Below are 20,637 nucleotides of genomic sequence, written 5' to 3'. Positions count from 1 at the left end.
GTAGGTAGTGACAGTGAAGGAAAACGTGTGAAATATGGGAGAAGTAATTTTAGGCAATAAGATTTTTTCACAGTAATGTTAAACTCAGCACACCTCCGCTACAAACGGGAACACAGTATGAACGCAGCTTCAGCACTATGGTAACAGCACTCATTAAATAAACAAAGCAGCAGTTGTATGGCCAGTTTGGGAAGTAAACCTCACCCTATCAACAGGTGACTCTTCTCAATGCACTGATGTGATTGGTTAAACTCCCACTTCCTTATTTTTGTCAGGCTGATCATGGTTCTTCAACGTCTGCATGCGCTGCTTTTGCTCTTTTCACTTCTGCAGCAAACAGGTAATAAATTATGTGATTCAAAAGTACAGATCGACTTGACTGAAGTGAGTGAAACAGTTGTTGTCAGTAATAATGTTATCGTGCAGAGTTTAGTTCATCTTCGAGGCCCTGACAAGCTATTTTCTCACTGAGCTTCTTACAGCTGATCAGACCTCACCCACATAGTTCTGGGGTCCGTTTCACAAAGCAGGTTTAGTGAAAACTCAGAGTCTGTTAACCCTGAAATGAGGGAAACTCTGAGTTTTCCGTTTCAAAAAGGGAGGTAATTCAAACCAGAGAAAGAGGGGTAACTCTAGCCTGTTTCAGAGAGAGAGGTAACTTAAGCTCTCGGTCAGTTACCGTAGTGACAGACTCTATGAACCTAACCTGGTCGGGACCAGATTTTTCTCAATGAACCTCGAGTTTCTCTCTGTCTCCGCCCTCTTTCAGAGCCACACACTCCATCTGATTTCCTCATTCATTCAGTCAGCAGGCGAGTTTTGGCGTAGCCTAGTTCTGCCGTCTGTCATTAAAAAAATCATTAAGAAAATCAGAGTCAGTATATTAGAAGTCCATCAGGCACAGTAGGTGGCGACTTTTTTCACTAACATGGCATGTCCTTTTGATAACGATCCCGTGGATGAAGGTGCAGCATTACTGCGCAGAGAATTAAATATTCCTCGGGAGATGGTTATCAGACCGCGCATAGATGTTCTAGCATTTCCACACAATTATCTTTTTGAGCTGTACCGTTTCACATCACACTCCATCATCTACATACACAACCTAATCCGTCCTTACATTTGCAACATTACCAGTCATAGTCATGCTCTCACATCCCAGCAGATATTGTGTGTTGCGTTGCGTTTCTTTGCAAATGGAAGTTTTTTGTACAATGTCGGAGATGCAGAGCACTTGAGTAAGGCAACTGTATGCAGGGCGGTCAGAAAAGTGTGCTCGTTTTACGGCATCTGCCTTCTTTCTGTTGGCTGAGTAGAAGTCTGTGTTAGTTTAAACAGGCTTAATTATTTAACAGAACATGATATAGATGAGAAGACATTGATGTGTGTGAAAACAGCATTATGTTGGGGATAAAACAACTGCACAGTCAAACAGCCACTTAATATTTACTTTACAATGTGAAACATGATCAAAATGAGGCACCCCCATGAGATTATGCCGAGGTCTTACCTGTTTGAACAATGTTTTTATATTTCATCCTAAACTGCTGCCAAGTGCGCTTCTCCCCCGCGGGATTGCACCTAAATGAAATAAATTAATAGGCTACCATTCAAGCAGTTTCCCCTGTAATATTATTGTGGTTGCAAAGGACTACATTTAAACTTAATCATTGACCTGAGCAGCAATGTTCTCCCACGGCGTCTCCCTCTCTTTTGCAGCTGCAGCAGTGTTGCACTTCGTTTTGAAAACGTGTGCAAACTCTCCGTATGAGCGCATTAAGATTTCTAATTCTAGTGGGGTGAAAAACGCAGCCCTCCTCTTCCCCGTTGCCATGGTGACTCGTCGAATCGGGGCTCCATTGATGCTGGCTTTTTATAGTCGTGGTGCAGGCGCTTAACTCCAGGTGAAACTACTCCGAGTTGATTAAACTGATTCAAATCAGCTGTTCTGGAACCGGAAACTCAGAGTTTCCTATCTCAGAGTAGATCAACTCAGAGTTCAGGATTAGACTCAGAGTTTGTTTGTGAAACGGACCGCTGACCTGTACAGATTAGTCTAAATAAATCATACCAGGAACTTTTAGTGTTACTTATGTATTCATGAATAGTTAATGCAATGAATCAAAGTAGACCTACAATGTTGGATATCCGTAGAAAACACGGCCAGAGTTTGGTGACAGATTTTTATTTTTTTTTTATATGGTCATCTGCTCCAGGCACGCTGCTGCAACTGTTTACATTATATTCCCTGCTACATGTAGCTAACATCAGGGAAACATTACATACATGTATATCACTGACAATATAAGTTATATGTATTTACATGCTAAATAAATGTAATTTTATTAATAAATCACATTCCAATGTGCTGTCTGATGCTCCCAGCCCTGGCAGGTATTGCAAAATGGTTCAGCCCATCTGACAGCGGGGTCAGATGCACAGAACATGCAGGCATTGCTAATGTAAACATGTGAGGGGGGCCGCAGCCTTAAGAGCTTAGTCAGAGTGTCTCACCAAAAATCAGGGACCACTAAGGGAAAAGTCAGAGTACACAGAGAACAAGAAAATAAAGGAGCAGAGAGGTGATGACCAAATGTCTGAAAAGGTGTAACAGGCAGAGCTGAGGGTGAGGAGTGAGGCAGAGTAATGTGAGCAAATAAAACCTGCTCTATCGCCTCAATTTTAAAGCTACAGACACAGGTTAAACTAGAGGACGTGAGGGATCCATTGGTATCAACCATGTTGGCTATCTTGTCAGAAAAGGGGCCAAATAATGCTCCAAACTTGCACTTAAGATTTGTGAAGTTAAAGGGAAAATTACCTTTTTTCAAAATGGTGTATTTTAATATTTCTGCATACTGGGGTCTCTGAACAGTCTCTGAATAGGGGAAACATACATTAAATATGCTGCTACATGCAGCTACATGCTAACATCAGGGAAAAATTACATACGCTGCTGCATGTAGATGCTAACATCAGGGAAACATTACACACGCTGCTACATGTAGCTACATGCTAACATCAGGGAAATATACACTACATACGCTACTACATGTAGCTACATGCTAACATCAGGGAAACATACACTACATACGCTGCTACATGTAGTTACATGCTAACATTGGGGAAACATACACTACATACGCTGCTACATGTAGCTACATGCTAACATCAGCGAAACACACATTACATATGCTGCTACGTGTAGCTACATGCTAATATCAAAGGAACATATCATCTTGCTGCTGTTTTAGAACGAGTGGTACCCATGAATCATACGCACACATACACGTGGGGAAATAGGGCCCAGGTTGAAAAATACCTAAGTTATCCTTTAATATCTCCAGATTTCAGATCATATTATTTTTCTTCATTAAGAACATATCTGATTGTGTTTAGAAGCTTTAACTGATGATGGTAAGTGCTGCTATACTCTGTTACAGTCATGGAGAGGTGAGGTCTATCTCCTTCCGGTGGATCACCACCATGGGACCTTATTTCAGAAAAAGTATGCACAGCCAGAGACAAATAATTTTTTGTTGTGCCATGAATTACACACATGGTGTGCATCAATTTAAAAGATTTTTCAAATCAGGAAAGTTGCTTAGCGAACTACTTTTCTCGTCTCACATGATATTAGTCACCAACACCAGCTAGCTGGCTAGCTAGCTAACTCATCTGTGTTCCAGCACACACATTATCTAGCCTGATGTGTTTTATCTAGCAGCTCCTGTACTGTGTCTCAAATCACATTCTTCCGTTAGCACACTTCCATGTAGTATACTATGTGCACTATGTACTTAATGCCATAGTGCGCAAATTTTGACAGGGTAGTGTTGTCTCAAACCAAACACGGCCATTGTGCACTCACCAGAAATGACGGCCGCAAATTAACTAGTTAGCAAACTAGCATTAGCATTGGCGTTATCGTTCGTGGTACCAAATCATTACAGACTGCTAAATGAACCCAACAAACACACTGCTGGGTCATACCTGACAACAGTATAGTGGTGCTTAGTGAAAAAACACATGTATTCGTACAATGCAGCGACGTTCACGGTCGCACAGTCCTCGACTGCCATTTCCAGTTTGAAAAGTGGTCCCTCCCCTCCCCTTCTGCTACGTAGCCAAGATGGCGACCATTGAGGGTGAGAAGTGTCCATAGTTCCACACTCAACTTCTTCACCATTTTGAGTGCACCATCCAGGCACTCATAGTGCACTGCATTTTTCCATACTTCTCAGTGTGAACGCACTTATGCACTCAAAATATTAAGTGTAAGTATAGAGGTACGTGATTTGACACAGCACTGGTCTTTTCATCAGCCAGGAAGCGAAAACATGAGCAAGATTTGTTGTTGCTTGTGTGAGAATATACTGGTATGAGACACAGACATCATAGCTTCAGCGAGAGAGAAAGTTATGGCGCCACTTACGTGACTTGTGTAGTCATTCTAATTACATATTTTCACAGTGTTATATTTAATAGTTATATAGCAAACCGTGACTTTCTTGACTTGTACTGTCTTTTAAATTGGCAAACATCATGTACATCATTCACAGCACAATTCAAACAAGATCAAAAATGTATTTGTCTCTATACTGTACATATAGTGCATCATGCAGGTTCACTGAAAGAGGGTGAACTTCACCTCTCCATTCTCGGACTGCGGTGACAGTACAGAGACCACGGACATAGATACATAGACGCTGTGACTGTATCAGCCAATTGCAGCAATACATCAACATTGTGGCCATATTGGAAAGGGCCAGACCAGCCTGTAAACAACTGACAGTAAACAGGAGCTGCAGTTTTTCTGTATAAAAAGCTCTATAACGTTTATATTTCTCTCAGTGAGTCATTTTTTTTAATCCATGAGTTTATGATCCACGTGTAGTAGAACAAAAGTTTTTTTTTTTTTCAGTTAATTCATCCGAATATATTTAGTCTATAATTGCCTCTGGATTCTCAGTAGAGGAGTGTGTGTTAGACTGACAGGAACTCAATTACTGACATTGTTTAAAATAATTCATTATCATGAGGAATTATAAAAACTTTAATTTGTTTCTGGCTTCCAGCAATCAGCAATAGCTAGGGCGCTAAAATGCAGCTCCTTGAATACTTGTATTTGTCTACAGATAAGTCTTGCCCTCTCCAACATGGTGGCAACCTTGACATACAGTCCAGTGGCATGGATTAATCAAGAGATCACTGGCACTGTTTCTGTACTGTGCAGCTCATAGAGCAGGTGCACATGAGACTTCTGCTGACTGAACGGCTAACTTCCTGTTAAACACTCCATTGACTTGAATGGGGATAGAATGATTTAATCTTGCAGCTCCTCTAGATTTTCCCAATGTTATCTGACAGAATGGAACAAATCCTGACAATGAAACGAGTCATATCTCAGAGGATGTGATGCCCACAAATATTTGTTTACTGATTCATAAAAAAAAAGTCTACGGAAAAAAGTATTTGGGGCCGCAGGGCATCAGGTGATGGTATTTATGATAATTACAGTTTGGCTACTACAAAAATTAGCTTTAAACCTAACACAATTCTTGGGGGGCCATCCAGCAGCCAGTGAGGCATCTATTTTTTTTATTTATCTATGGCAGAGATGCCGAGATACAGAAGACCTTGAAACACTGACCAACCAGAGCAGACTGGGCTTTTTCAGGAGGGCGGGACTTAAAGAGACATTAAAGCATGTAAAAGTTTTCAGAGGCTTTAAGTTGTTCTGATATTTGTTGTCATTTACTACAGAGGTGACTGCAGATGGAAAATACTTCCACATTCTGAAGACGTGTCAGTTCATAGAGACGGGCTCACAGTATGATGTGCAGTACTACATTCACTACCAGTACAACGGCCGACTGCAGGCAGAGTACAACAGCTCCACAGAAAAGGTGGTTGGATTCACAGAGTATGGAAGACAGTTTGCAGACACTGTAAATAAAAACCCTGACTACCTGAAGGTCCGGAGACATGACCTGGACTACTACTGCAAGTTTCAAACTGCTCTGGCGTACAAAGACATTCAGGGTAAAGCAGGTATGTGAAGTCATCGTGTCACTTTTAGTGCGAAGAAAAACTTGAAAGCTACTTCTCTGTCTGTGATTGATTACAGTGACGTACTGTATATGCTTGCAACCTCCTCCATTTTACGCAGCCTTGATTCAGTATACCATCCATCTCTATGTTTATGACAAATACATGTCCCTTACTCATCATTGTATTCTTTATGATTTGATGGGTTGGACTTCACTGATCGCTCACAGACAGCTGCACTGGTATATTTGTTTATCTATAAAGCAATATTTGGGAAACCTCTGGCCGACTTCTGCCCCCTGCTGTGTGTCAGCTCTGGTAGTTACTACGCTGTTGCTACGCTCCTCCAGGTGGTGCTTTTCAATCAACACCAGGTTTTAACAGATCTGGGGAAAACTGCATTCTCCTCCTCTGCACCATGGAAATGGAACAATCTCCAAAAAGATCTAAAATTAGAAACACTTAAAGGGAAATTTCAGTTTATTTCAACCTGTCTCCTATCACTTGAAACAAATTTAGGACGATAGGAGACAGGTTGAAATAAACCGAAATTTCCCTTTAAATACATCAATGAACTTAAGCCCATCTATTTAAGGTGGGCCATTCACTCTAACACTCAACGTACCCTGCAAATCCCTTTGATCCCGACAACACTGCTGTTTTTATCGCAAATACAAAATATAACTATTTAAATCTGTTTGCCCCTCCCACCTAAATAAAAAACATAGGTCCCTTCCAGTGCTTAAAGGAATGATATGACATGCCTCCCCCTTTTTTCAGCTCCATACTGGATGCTGCAAAACAGCTGCTTTCCTTGTGTCCTAACAGTGTTTCCGTCCTGCAGTGCCTCCTGTCACCAGGCTGAAGTCAGTGAGGTCTGGCAGCAGTGAAGACTCAGTGGTTTTGGTCTGCAGTGCCTACAACTTCTACCCTCGGCACATCAGACTGTCCTGGCTGAGAGATGGTGTTGTCATACCTGACCCTCCAGGTGTGGTCATTACGAAGATGCCCAGTGGAGCCTGGCGCTACCAGATCCACTCACACCTTGAACTCACCCTGAGCACAGGGCGAAACGTCAGCTGCATGGTGGAGCACATGGGGCTACAGGAGCCGCAGCTGCTGCACTTCGGTAGGCCAACAAGTCCTCAAAATGAAACGACAGAATTTGTGTTTTGTCCCCTAGAGAAGAGGTCATCTGTTTCTCAAAATAATCCAGGGACCCCTCGTGTATGTCCCTTGAAATTATTTGATGTAACCTATTTCTATATATCTGTGTGGGTGTGTGTATATATATATATATATATATAAGAGATCCACTGCTCTAGAACAGTATAAAGAAATGTTTTATCATTGGATCACAACGTACCAGCAACAGCAACTTCAGTTACTGTGGAATGACACACATTATCTGGTCAGGTTACACTGCTGTCAAATTTTAAGAGCAATGAAATGATTGTATGATTTATTAAAGCTAAGCAGAGCAAGAGCATATTATCTATATATTCTTGTCAGTTGTTTTTTTAAATCACTGTGAATGATTGTCTCTGTCTCTCTGCAGATCAGTCAGAGCTACAGTCGACGCCCCTTAGCCTTCCACTGGGAGGATCTGTTCTGGGAGTGGGACTGAGTTTCCTGCTCTGCGCGATGGGATTTTACTGGAGAAAGACACACTGAGCAGGAACTACCTGCTGCAGGTCGTCATATTTAAAACCAAAGTAACCAAACCGGTTTATATGATCAGTCACCTGAAGGAAATCACTATGGCACATGTTCAGCGCTGGTTTCCAGTCTGACCGGCCCAGATGGATCTGTGGCTCCCATGACTGAAGTGCAGCTTCATCATCAAAGTGTCAGACATCACCATATACAGATCAGATTTGTTGCGTGTCTACATGTATGTTTAGTGGCAGACAGGATGATGTTTACTGAGGCTGGACAAAAAAGTCACATGTCAAAGTTAGGAAAAGACATCCTGCCTGTCGACTGTTGCAGAGTGTAGAAATAATCTTTTTTGTTGTTTGTCACAGCATTTACATTTAGAAATGTGTGCCTGTAGTTTCGCCTAAAAAACTGAATGATGATGATAATCCTGAACATGATTCTATTATATCATTAAAATATTACTGAAAATATTAAACTGCTGAAATATGTCTCATTTAAAATTTTGGGGGGAAAATTACCAGATGCTCATAAGGAGTGAAAACCCAAGGCTTTTGTCAACTCCAGAATTTTGTTTAAAATATATAATAACTAAAATCAAATAAAAAATAAAAATAAAAATAAAGAAAGTCCCCAAATGTCATCAGATGGTAAACTGAAGCTGTTGGATAAATAAATATTTTATTTTGAAAGTAAAGAGTGATTTGTGTATTTATTTTTTTTTATGTCGGCTTTTATTTTGAATGATGTTAAACGGAAGCTGTTTAATTACCGGAAACTTGACGCGAGTGTTTCCGGTTTTTGGAGCTAGTCAGGCTGGTGCTTCAAAAAGAGCTCACGTGCAATATAAATACTGCAGTAGCTCTCTTTGATTTTTTTTATATTCGTATTTTGGAAGTATTATTTGTAGTTTTTTGAGATTGAAAAACTCCGGAAACGTTTTTTGTGTGACGACAGAGAGGTCAAAGGTCAGATGAACCCGGAACATCAACAAAGCAAACAAAGGCGGCGTTCCGTTTAACCGTGAGACCCTCCGTCATGTCCTCCGGTGTACTGCTGGCGGCTCTCTGCCTGCTCCTGACCCGCCTGTCCGGCTCCTCTCTGTCGGTGCCGGACATCCCGCACATTGCCGCTTACTTCGGTACAAAGACCCGGTACGAGGAGGTGAACCCGCACCTGCTGCGGGACGTTTTCTCCGTCAACAAGTCCGTGTTGAAACCTCCGCCCACTGAGCGCTGCTCCCCGGTCCACCTCACCGCCGTCATCCGGCACGGCAGCAGGTACCCGACCGTCAAGAACATCCGCAGGATCCAGAAACTGAGCGAGCTGGTCCGGCGGGAGGCGACCCGAGGCTCCGGGGGCTCCGCCGGGGGCTCCACTGGCACCGCGGGCTGGCTGCAGGACATCCACAGCCGCTGGGAGATGTGGTACACCGAGGACATGGACGGTGAGCACCGGAGGGACCGGAGGGATTGAATATACCTGTTATTCTGCTTAAGCATTATTTATATGTCGATGAAATGATTCTTAGAGAAAATAATTCTGCTATGTGACTAAAATATTATTAAAAATATACTAGTTAAAACTGCATAAATATACCTGTAAATCTGCTTCAGAGTTACTGAAAGACAAAATAATAAATTATTACAATATTACTAATAATTCACCAGCTAAACTGCTGATATGTAATTTATAATTCAATTAAATGATTATTAGTAAAAATAATTCTGTTATGTTTCTAAAATATTGTTAAAAATGTATCAGTTAAACTGCTGAAATAACTGATTACTGAAAATAATTCTATTAAAACATTACGGAAAATATTAGGGATACACGATAATATCAGCACATCATCGGTATGGTGATGGCGTCTTAAAAATGAGCCATCAATATCGGCCAACGTGTTTTTATTCATCACAATGAATAAATATTACAAACACTGAACAGTATTTCATGTCTCCAGCTGCTGGTATGCCGTCATGATAAAAGTATGTATAATATGATGTTAATTCCACTACAGAACTGCTCAAAATTACTCTATGAATTATTATTAATAATCAAAATATAACTGACAATAATTCAGTTTTGTTGCTAAAATATTAATAAAAATATACTTGTTACTCTGCTTAAATATATCGATTAACCTGCTTTCAAAGACGATTATTGCAAATAATTTCATTAAAACATTATGGAAAATATACTTTAGATCTGCCCTAATGTTACTGAAACAAAAAACCATTAAATTATTGAAATATTACTGATAACACGCCGGCTAAACTGCTCAAATATGACAAAATATAATTTATTTAGATGATTAGAAAATGACTGAAAATATACTGGTTAAACTACTGTACTAGTACCAAGGGAAACATTCTAATAAATTATTGAAATATAACTGATAATACACTGTTTTTTCTGCTTTACAATACTGAAAATCATTTCATAAAATGATTAAAATATTACTGGAAATAATTCTGTTAAATGATTAAAATGTTACTAAAATAATTCTGTTAAATGATTAAAATGTTACTGGAAATAATTCTGTTAAATGATTAAAATGTTACTAAAAATAATTCTGCGAAATGACAAAAATATTACTGAAAATAATTCTGTTAAATTATTAAAATATTACTAAAAATAATTCTGCGAAATGACAAAAATATTACTGAAAATAATTCTGTTAAATTATTAAAATATTACTAAAAATAATTCTGTTAAATGATTAAAATATTACTGAAAATAATTCTGTGAAATGACAAAAATATTACTGAAAATAATTCTGTTAAATGATTAAAATATTACTAAAAATAATTCTGTTAAATGATTAAAATATTACTGAAATAATCATGTTAAATGATTAAAATATTACTGAAAATAATTCTGTTAAATGATTAAAATATTACTGAAAATAATTCTGTTAAATTATCAAACTATAATTCATAATATTCAGGTTAAGCTGCTGAATATCATTGTCACATGATTAAAATCGTACTGAATATAACGATAGTATCCTCTGTTTCCTCCTCCTCGTCCTCATCCTCAGGTCAGCTGGTGACGAAGGGCAGGGAGGAGCTCCGTCAGCTGGCAAGGCGTCTGTCCGTCCTGTTTCCGTCTCTCCTGTCGGAGGACAACATGAGGAGGATCAGTCTGAGGAGCAGCTCCAAGCATCGCTGTGTGAGCAGTGTGGAGGCGTTTCAGGAGGGTCTGCAGCAGCACTGGAGACACACAGGTGAGTGCCCTCACAGTGTAGAAATGTACTCAGTGCAGAAATGTCCACAGATTGTAGAGATGTCCTCACAGTGCAGAGATGTTCTCACAATGCAGAAACGTCCCAACAATGCAAAAATGTCTCCACAATGCAGAGATGTCCTCATAATGCAGAAATGTGCACAGAATGAAGAAATGTCCTCATAGTGCAGAGATGTCCTCATAATGCAGAAATGTGCACAGAATGTGGAAATGTCCTCATAGTGCAGAGATGTCCTCACAATGTAGAAATGTCCTAACAGGGGTGTCGGTGGCTTAGTGGTAGAACAGGCGCCACATATACAAGGCTGATGCTGCAGCGGCCTGGGTTCGACTCCAGCCCATGGCCCTTTGCTGCATGTCACACCCTCTCTCTCCCCCTTTCACACTTAACTGTCCTGTCGATTAAAGGCAAAATGGCCCAAAAAATATCTTTAAAAAAAGAAAAAAGAAATGTCCTAACAATGCAAAAATGTCCACAGACTGTAGAGATGTTCTCACAGTGCACAGATGTCCTCACAGTGCACTTATGTCCCAGTAATGCAGAAACGTCCTCACAATGTTCAAATGTCCTTATAATGCAGAAGTGTCTACACAATGTAGAGATGTTCTCACAGTGCCGAAATATCCTGACAATGTACAAATGTCAGTATAATGCTGTAATGTCCTTATGATGCAGAAATGTCCCAACAGTGCAGATATGTCCTCATGATGCAGAAATGTCCCCACAATGTGGAAGTATCCCAATGATACAAAAATGTCCACAGAATGTAGAAATGTCCTTATAATGTAGAAATGTCCCCACGATGTGGAAATGTCCTTATATTGCAGAAATGTCCCCACAATGTAGAAAATTCTTGATAATGCAAAAATGTCGACAGAATATACAGATGTCCATACATTGCAGAAATGTCCCCACAATATATAGATGTCCTCACAATGCAGAAATGTCCTAATAATGTTCTTATAATGCAGAATTATCCTTAGAGTGTGTCTCTGTCCTCAGAGGTGCAGTACGGACACCAGGTAGACGACGAGCTGATGCGCTTCTTTGAGCGTTGTCGTGGTTATGTGGAGGGCGTGGAGAAGAACCGCACAGCGCTGCTGGAAGTGGAGAAGTTCAAACACGGGGAGGAGATGGACGGAGTGAGGAGGAAGATAGCCGAGAGGCTGGGCCTTCCTCACCACCGCCTCACACCTGGTTAGACACGCACACGCACACTTGTTTGTCTTTCTGCACTTGTGAGGAGCAGAGCAGAGAAAATGCTCCCATAGTGTAGAAATGTCCTCACAATGCAGAAATGTCCTGAGAATGTAGAGACGTCCACACAGTGTAGACATGTCCTCACAATGCAGATATATCCTCAGAATGCAGAAATGTCCTCACAATGCAGAAGTGTTCTCATATTGCAAGAATGACCCCAAAATCTAGAAAATGTCTCGACTATTCTGGTTTAAAACCTTTACCCACATTACAGATGTTATACTGACACTGCAGAAATTTCTTCATAATGTAGAAGTATCCTCAGAATCTAGAAATGTCCTCACATTATAGAAATGTTCCCATGATGCAAAAATGTCCCCGTAATGTAGAAATGTCCTCACAATGTAGAGACGTCCTGACAATGTGGAAAGGTCCCCACAATGTCAACATGTTCTTACAACTCAGAATTGGTCCCACATTGCAGAAATGTGGTGACAGTGCTTAAATGCCTCCACAGTGCAGGAATGTCCTCACAATCCAGAAATGTCCTCACTATGCCGGTGTAAAATCTTGTCCAGCATTATTCCTAGATTGTCCCTGCATATGTATATTTATATTTGTGTCCAGTGGAAACTTCCTCCTCCAGCCCTCGTCCTCACTGCACCCATGTCGGTGCTCTGGTCTCGTCATCCAGAAGTGATGTGGAAATGAAGAATGTCCCTTTGTGTCTCCTGTAGATCTGGTTGAAGCAGCGTTCTTCTTGTGTTCTTACGAGCTGTCCATCAAATCTCTTCACTCACCGTGGTGCTTCCTGTTTGAAGAGGACGATGCAAAGGTACACACATGGTTTGACATTATTGTGTAGTGATCCATCAGTTTGTCAGTCCACTGAAAAATGATCAATCAGTGATGTCCTCATCGAGTGTTTTAGCCCAGATCATGATCAGTCATTTAATATTGATTATCTGCTGATTGTTGCTGCAGTAATGAAGACTAGAAACACTGTAAAGTTTATGAGTTTTACAGAGTAAAACTTGTTCTCTAGTTTGAGTTTTTTAATTTCTGAAGACGTCACTTTGGACCTAACGAATAATCAATCGATCAAAACAGTAACTGATCAATAAAACAATCGATAGTTTCATTTGTAAGTTATTGATATTAGTTAAGAAGGAAATGACATCATCAATAGTATAATTGCCATGTGGATCATTAAAAGAAAAGCTATAACATCTCCACTTCACCATCACACACCTGATCAGTTGTCAATTACAGGTAATGATCAGTGGATCTGTAAATCAGCTCGTACAGAATGAGGTGATAAATCTACCTGCCGTCTGTCTGCAGGTGTTGGAGTACAAGTCGGACCTAAAGCAGTACTGGAAGCGTTCTCACGGTCATGTGATCAGCAGTCTGTCCAGCTGTCCTCTGTTTCATCACGTCTTCAGGACGCTCGACAAGGCCGGGCGTCCACGCAGGTCGGTGACATCACAGAAAGAATATTAGTTACGTGTTAATGTAAAGGTATTAAATGTGTTAAAGCGAACCTCAGAAGTGTTGCAGCAGCACTCTGAGTACAGAACGTCACCTCAACAGGGACACATCAAAGACATGCAGAAATGTCCCCACAATGCAGAAATGTCCTCACAATGTAGAAATGTCCTCTTCCTCAGAATGAAGAAATGTCCCCACAATGCAGAAATGTCCTCTTCCTCAGAATGCAGAAATGACCCCACAATGCAGAAATGTCCTTAGAATGCAGAAATGTCCCCACAATGCAGAAATGTCCCCAGAATGCAGAAATGTCCCCACAATGCAGAAATGTCCTCAGAATGCAGAAATGTCCCCACAATGCAGAAATGTCCTCAGAATGCAGGAATGTCCTCACAACGCTGATGTCCTCACAATGTAGAAATGTCCTCTTCCCCACAATGCAGAAATGTCCTCAGAATGCAGGAATGTCCTCACAATGCTGATGTCCTCACAATGTAGAAATGTCCTCTTCTTCAGAATGCAGAAATGTCCCCACAGTGCAGAAATGTCCTCACAATGCAGAAATGTCCTCACAATGCAGAGATGTTTCCGGAATATAGAAATGTAATTCAACAACAGATAACAACAATTGCCCTTCGGGGACACTGATAAAATTTGAACTTGAACTGCACCTGTCATGGGCAGCCCACTCTGACATCTCTCCACTTAGTGCATGTATAGGTCCAGTTTGTGCATGTGTGTGTTCGGACCTGTGTGTAATTGACAAACAGAGTGAAAAATTGAATCTTAATAAAGTATATAAAATTAAATCAAACTTAAAAAAAATTAAATTAAATTAAAAAAAAAATTAAATTATTTAACTCGTCTGATGTCCAGAGTTTGATTGTGTTCTGTTCTTATATAATTATATATCTTTCATGTGATAATTTGAAATGCACTGTGTCAAAGTGTGAAGTATTTAACCCAACACATCTGTATAATTTTTTAGTTTAATTTTTATATACTTTATTAATCCCCCTGAGGGGAAATTCAATTTTAACTCCTGTTTGGCTGTCTAACTGTGAATTCAGATACAAACTCTTAATATGAAGAAACACAGACAGGAAGCTGACAGAAATGTGGTTTAAATAAACTTTATTGATAATCAGTGTTGGACTGTTGGGTCCATCAGGTCCACGGATGCAGCACCTGAGCCAGCCTCCATCCTGATGGGTCATGCTGAGACGATACTCCCCCTCCTCTCTCTCCTGGGACTCTACAAAGACCAAACTCCGCCCAAGGCCGACAACTACCGCACACAGCACGGTATGAAGCCCCGCCCCCATTTCTAATGTCCAGAAAGAACAGCTTTATTTAATATGAAAAAGGAGCTTTGTCCCTGGTGAGCAGCTCCTGTTTGCAGTGTGCCCCTGGATCTACAGACAAATATCACTGTGATACTGAAGAAAACTTAATAACACAATGTTTCTCAGTCAAGTTCTGTGGACTGTTTTTACGATTACTCCGCTGCCTTTTCTCTGACTGAATGATTTCAAAGTGGATTTATGGATGTTTACTCTGGAGACATGATGAGAAGTCTCATTGAGTCATATTGTTTAATATCTGTGCGTTCACATTTCACTGCGTGATGAAGAGGAGGAAGGCAGCGCCTGCAGTTAAGGCTTCATCCCCTCCTCCTCCTCCTGTCATGTTCATCCTGACATTAAGAACACTGACACTGTCTCTCACCTGTTGCTTCTCGTAGGTCGAAGTTTCCGGACCAGTCTCATTGTCCCATACGCTGCCAACGTCCTCTTCGTCCTGTACGACTGCCAGCGAGGCCCGCGGCTGCAGCTGCTCATCAACGAGTCTCCGGTTCGATTCCCAGGACTGGAGGAGGAGGATGCGCCGCTGTACCGGGACGTCAGGGCTACGTACCGCCACCTGTTGGACGGCTGCGACTTCCACAGGGAATGTGAGTGGAGGAGCGGAGGCCGCGGACCAAACACTGAGCTGTGAGTGAAGAATGAGGTCCTCCAGACGCGAAGCCTTAATCAGTACATACTGATACACTGATCTGTCAACACTGGAGTCGCTTCAGACGTTCTCTGCATTCTCACCCATTAGACGTGAAATGAAAACCGCTCTCTAAACCCCGCCCCCCGAACAGTGAGTGTCCAATCATATCACAGCAACAGTGTACATGTACACGAAGGCAGCACATGGAGCTGTGCTCACACAGAGACTCTGTATGCATAAAGTTTCCAAAACACAAAGTGTAAAGACCCCAGTCATGGCCCCCTGCTGGTGGCCTGTAGAAACTGACCTCTGCTTCAATGTGATGTCATCAGTTTGTGTTAAATTAAAAAGATTAAAGGTAAAAAAAAAAAAAAAGCACTTGTTTTAATATATTTCTCCTTTTAGAGGACTTCTTCCCATTTTTATGTCTGATATGTGGTGACTGCTGCGGTTCACTGAAGCACATCAGCTGTTTGATTTCTGACTTCTGCTGCTTGCTGGCTGGTTGTTGACCATCAGTGTGTTTAAAAGCGGAACATGATGTTAAAACGAACCTGATTTTTCAGACATGTTTACGTGTAACTGAGTTTCCAATTGGCCTTTTTGAAAACGGGCAGAAAATGTCATAAACCTGCAGTTTGTTTACGTCAGGTTAAAATCTTTATAACCACGACATGATGGAAAAAGCACTGGAATAAAGGAATTGTGAAGTAATTAAATGAATTCTAAAAATATTTAAAAATGTTATTTCATCATTCTGATTTTAATAGCTGCAGATTTTATTCACTTTTTCTTCTCAGTTTTCTTCTGTTGGGTGTTTGATTTTGGTGAACTGACCCTTTAATCTGCTATAAACCAGTCAGTTAGGAAAATGGTCATTTTTAGTGGTGGCACTGCAGGATCTATGTTGCTTTATGTTCTTTATTTATTCAGATTTGAATGATCGTGTGACATGTGTTTGCTGTGATCAAACTGACTGAAGATAATGAGGCTGTTCAGTTCTGGGTCGGCTGCAGAATCTAAGCTGGCTCTGTGTTGTGTCTTCAGGGTGAATTCATTTTATATTTCTGTTGTTGACTGTCGATGTCATTGTGCCCAAATGACAGCTGAACTTTTTAAACTGGTGGCAGGTTTCACTCGGTGCTTCTTCCTTGTTTGACTTCCTGTGGAGTTGTCATTGAATTACAGAATGATGGATGCCAAATGTTTTTAATTGAAAAGCTTTAATAAACATTTTTCACAGTGTTTTCTGTCACCGTTCTTGATTTTAGAAATAATACTGAACTTGCATGCAACAAAACGCACAAACAAACAAACAAACATGCATATATACACACACACACACACACACACACACACACACACACACACACGCTATATAAAAGTCTTTTTCTGGCATATTACAGTATATTATGGCTTCATTTGCAATACCAAACCATCACTTTTTATGACATTCAATGCCACACTCTATCCTGTCCATCTCTTTCAAACACTGAACCATGCTTTGTCCACCCAGGAAATCAAAATTCACAACATGTTACCTCCTGAAACAACTGTTAATTGGTAAAGTAGTCCTGTTGGGCAGAGGCCAGCAGTGTGGGTTGATAAAGTATTTTAAAATGGCTTTGAAGGTGGCTCGGCCAATCATAATCATGGAACAGAATATAATATAATAAGTTATTTATGACATACCATAACCTTTTTTTTTTTTTTAACAGACGTATTACACTGATTTTTGAAAACATACTTTACAATGACATACTATACTATGACATTTTTTCATGGTTTTTGACGACATACTATACTATGACATTTTTTCGTGGTTTTTGACGACATACTATACTGTGACACTTTTTCATGATTTTGCACGACATACTATACTATGACATTTTTTCATGGTGTTTGACGACATGCTATACTATGACATTTTTTCATGGTTTTTGACGACATACTATACTATGACATTTATTCATGGTTTTTGACGACATGCTATACTATGACATTTTTTCATGGTTTTTGACGACATGCTATACTGTGACATTTTTTCATGATTTTGGACGACATGCTATACTGTGACATTTTTTCATGATTTTGGACGACATACTATACTATGACATTTTTTCATGGTTTTTGACGACATACTATACTGTGACACTTTTTCATGATTTTGGACGACATACTATACTATGACATTTATTCATGGTTTTTGACGACATGCTATACTATGACGTTTTTTCATGACTTTTGACGACATACTATACTGTGACACTTTTTCATGATTTTGGACGACATACTATACTATGACATTTTTTCATGGTTTTTGACGACATACTATACTGTGACACTTTTTCATGATTTTGGACGACATACTATACTATGACATTTATTCATGGTTTTTGACGACATGCTATACTATGACGTTTTTTCAGGATTTTTGACGACATACTATACTATGACATTTTTCATGGTTTTTGACGACATGCTATACAATGACGTTTTTTCATGGTTTTTGACGACATACTATACTATGACATTTATTCATGGTTTTTGACGACATACTATACTATGACGTTTTTTCAGGATTTTTGACGACATGCTATACTATGACGTTTTTTCATGGTTTTTGACGACATGCTATACTATGACGTTTTTTGAGGATTTTTGATGACATGCTACACTCTGATGTTTTTTTATGTTTTTTTACGACATGCTATACGATGATGATTTTTTCATGATTTTTGACGACATCTTATACTGTGATATTTTGTAATGATTTTTAATGACATGCTATACTATGACTTTTTTTATGATTTTGACGACATATGAAACTATGACATTTTTTATGATATTCGAAGACAATCTATAACATGACATTTTTTTCATGATTTTCGACATCTTGCTACACAATGACGTTTTTTCATGGTTTTTGACGACATGCTACATTATGATGTTTTTTCAAGATTGTTAGCAACATGGTATACTAGAACATTTTTTCATGATTTTTGACAACATACTGTGAATTTTTTCATGAAAGTAGTATGAGTAGTAGTAGTACGTCATAGTGTAGCATGTCGTCAAAAATCATGAAAAAACGTCATAGCATAGCATGTCGTCAAAAATCATGAATAAACGTCATAGTATAGTATGTCGTCAAAAATCATGAAAAAACGTCATTGTATAGCATGTCGTCAAAAATCATGAAAAAATGTCATAGTATAGTATGTCGTCCAAAATCATGAAAAAAACCTCATAGTATAGCATGTCGTCAAAAATCTTGAAAAAGCATCATAGTATAGTATGTCGTCAAAAATCATGGAAAAACGTCATAGTATAGCATGTTGTCAAAAATCATGAAAAAAACTTCATAGTATAGTATGTCGTCTAAAATCATGAAAAAGTGTCATAGTCTAGCATGTCGTCAAAAATCATGAAAAAATGTCATAGTATAGTATGTCATCAAAAATCATGAAAAAAACTTCATAGTATAGTATGTCGTCAAAAATCTTGAAAAAGCATCATAGTATAGTATGTCGTCCAAAATCATGAAAAAACGTCATAGTATATATAGCATGTCGTCAAAAATCATGAAAAAACGTCATAGTATAGTATGTCGTCCAAAATCATCAAAAAGTGGAATGGTATAGTATGTCGTCAAAAATCATGGGAAAACGTCATAGTATAGTATGTCGTTCAAAATCATGAAAAAGCGTCATAGTATAGTATGTCGTCAACAATCATGAAAAAACGTCATAGTATAGTATGTTGTCAAAAATCATGGAAAAACGTCATAGCATAGTATGTCATCAAAAGTCATGGAAAAACGTCAAAGTATAGTATGTCGTCAAAAATCGTGAAAAACATCATAGTATAGTATGTCGTCAACAATCATGAAAAAACGTCATAGTATAGTATGTTGTCAAAAATCATGGAAAAACGTCATAGCATAGTATGTCATCAAAAGTCATGGAAAAACGTCAAAGTATAGTATGTCGTCAAAAATCGTGAAAAACATCATAGTATAGTATGTCGTCAAAAATCATGGAAAAACGTCATAGTATAATATGTCGTCAAAAATCATGAAAAAACGTCATAGTATAGCATGTTGTCAAAAATCATGGAAAAACATCATAGTATAGTATGTCATCAAAAGTCATGGAAAAACGTCATAGTATAGTATGTCGTCCGAAATCATGAAAGAACTTCATAGTATAGTATGTCGTCAAAAATCATGAAAAAATGTCATAGTATAGTATGTCGTCCAAAATCATGAAAAAGTGTCATAGTATAGTATGTCGTCAAAAATCATGAAAAAACGTCATAATATAGCATGTTGTGAAAAATCAAGTAAAAAAGTCACAGCATAGCATGTCATCAACAATCATGAAAAAAACTTCATAGTGTAGTATCTCCTCAAAAATCATGTAAAAAAATCATAGTATAGTATGTCGTCAAAAATCATGAAAAAACATCATAGTATAGCATGTCTTCAAAAATCATGAAAAAAAAGTCATAGTACAGTATGTCGTCAAAATCATGAAAAAGCGTTATATTATAGCATGTCATCAAAAATCATGAAAAAAAGTCATTGTATAGCATGTCGTCAAAAATCATGAAAAACATCATAGTATAGTATGTCGTCAAAAATCATGGAAAAACGTCATAGTATAATATGTCGTCAAAAATCATGAAAAAACGTCATAGTATAGCATGTTGTCAAAAATCATGGAAAAACATCATAGTATAGTATGTCATCAAAAGTCATGGAAAAACGTCATAGTATAGTATGTCGTCTGAAATCATGAAAGAACTTCATAGTATAGTATGTCGTCAAAAATCATGAAAAAATGTCATAGTATAGTATGTCGTCAAAAATAATGGAAAAACGTCATATTATAGCATGTCGTCAAAAGTCATGAAAAAATGTCATAGTATAGCATGTCGTCAAAAATCATGAAAGAACTTCATAGTATAGTATGTCGTCCAAAATC

The 20,637-nt window shown here is 38.9% G+C and overlaps 2 protein-coding genes across 2 annotated transcripts; both read left to right on the top strand.

Annotated features, from left to right (window-relative positions):
- The first annotated feature begins 224 nt into the window (after positions 1-224).
- LOC125880690 (class II histocompatibility antigen, M beta 1 chain-like) lies at positions 225-8,381 on the top strand. Its single transcript, XM_049563396.1, has 4 exons — positions 225-340; positions 5,767-6,054; positions 6,896-7,180; positions 7,610-8,381. Exons 1-4 carry the CDS (start codon positions 283-285, stop codon positions 7,723-7,725), a joined length of 747 nt encoding a protein of 248 aa, XP_049419353.1. The 5' UTR covers positions 225-282; the 3' UTR covers positions 7,726-8,381.
- Positions 8,382-8,497: 116 nt separating this feature from the next.
- Positions 8,498-16,894, top strand: LOC125880663 (multiple inositol polyphosphate phosphatase 1-like). The gene is made up of 7 exons (XM_049563347.1): positions 8,498-9,157; positions 10,754-10,939; positions 11,963-12,157; positions 12,898-12,995; positions 13,505-13,635; positions 14,823-14,956; positions 15,396-16,894. The coding sequence occupies exons 1-7, from the start codon at positions 8,749-8,751 to the stop codon at positions 15,647-15,649; spliced, it is 1,407 nt and encodes a 468-aa protein (XP_049419304.1). The 5' UTR covers positions 8,498-8,748; the 3' UTR covers positions 15,650-16,894.
- Positions 16,895-20,637: the final 3,743 nt, after the last annotated feature.

The sequence above is a fragment of the Epinephelus fuscoguttatus genome, linkage group LG20, assembly GCF_011397635.1.
Source record: "Epinephelus fuscoguttatus linkage group LG20, E.fuscoguttatus.final_Chr_v1".
Classification (NCBI taxonomy): Eukaryota; Metazoa; Chordata; class Actinopteri; order Perciformes; family Serranidae; genus Epinephelus; species Epinephelus fuscoguttatus.
The sequence above is the reverse complement of the archived record's forward strand: the minus strand, read 5'-3'. Positions and strand labels throughout refer to the sequence as shown.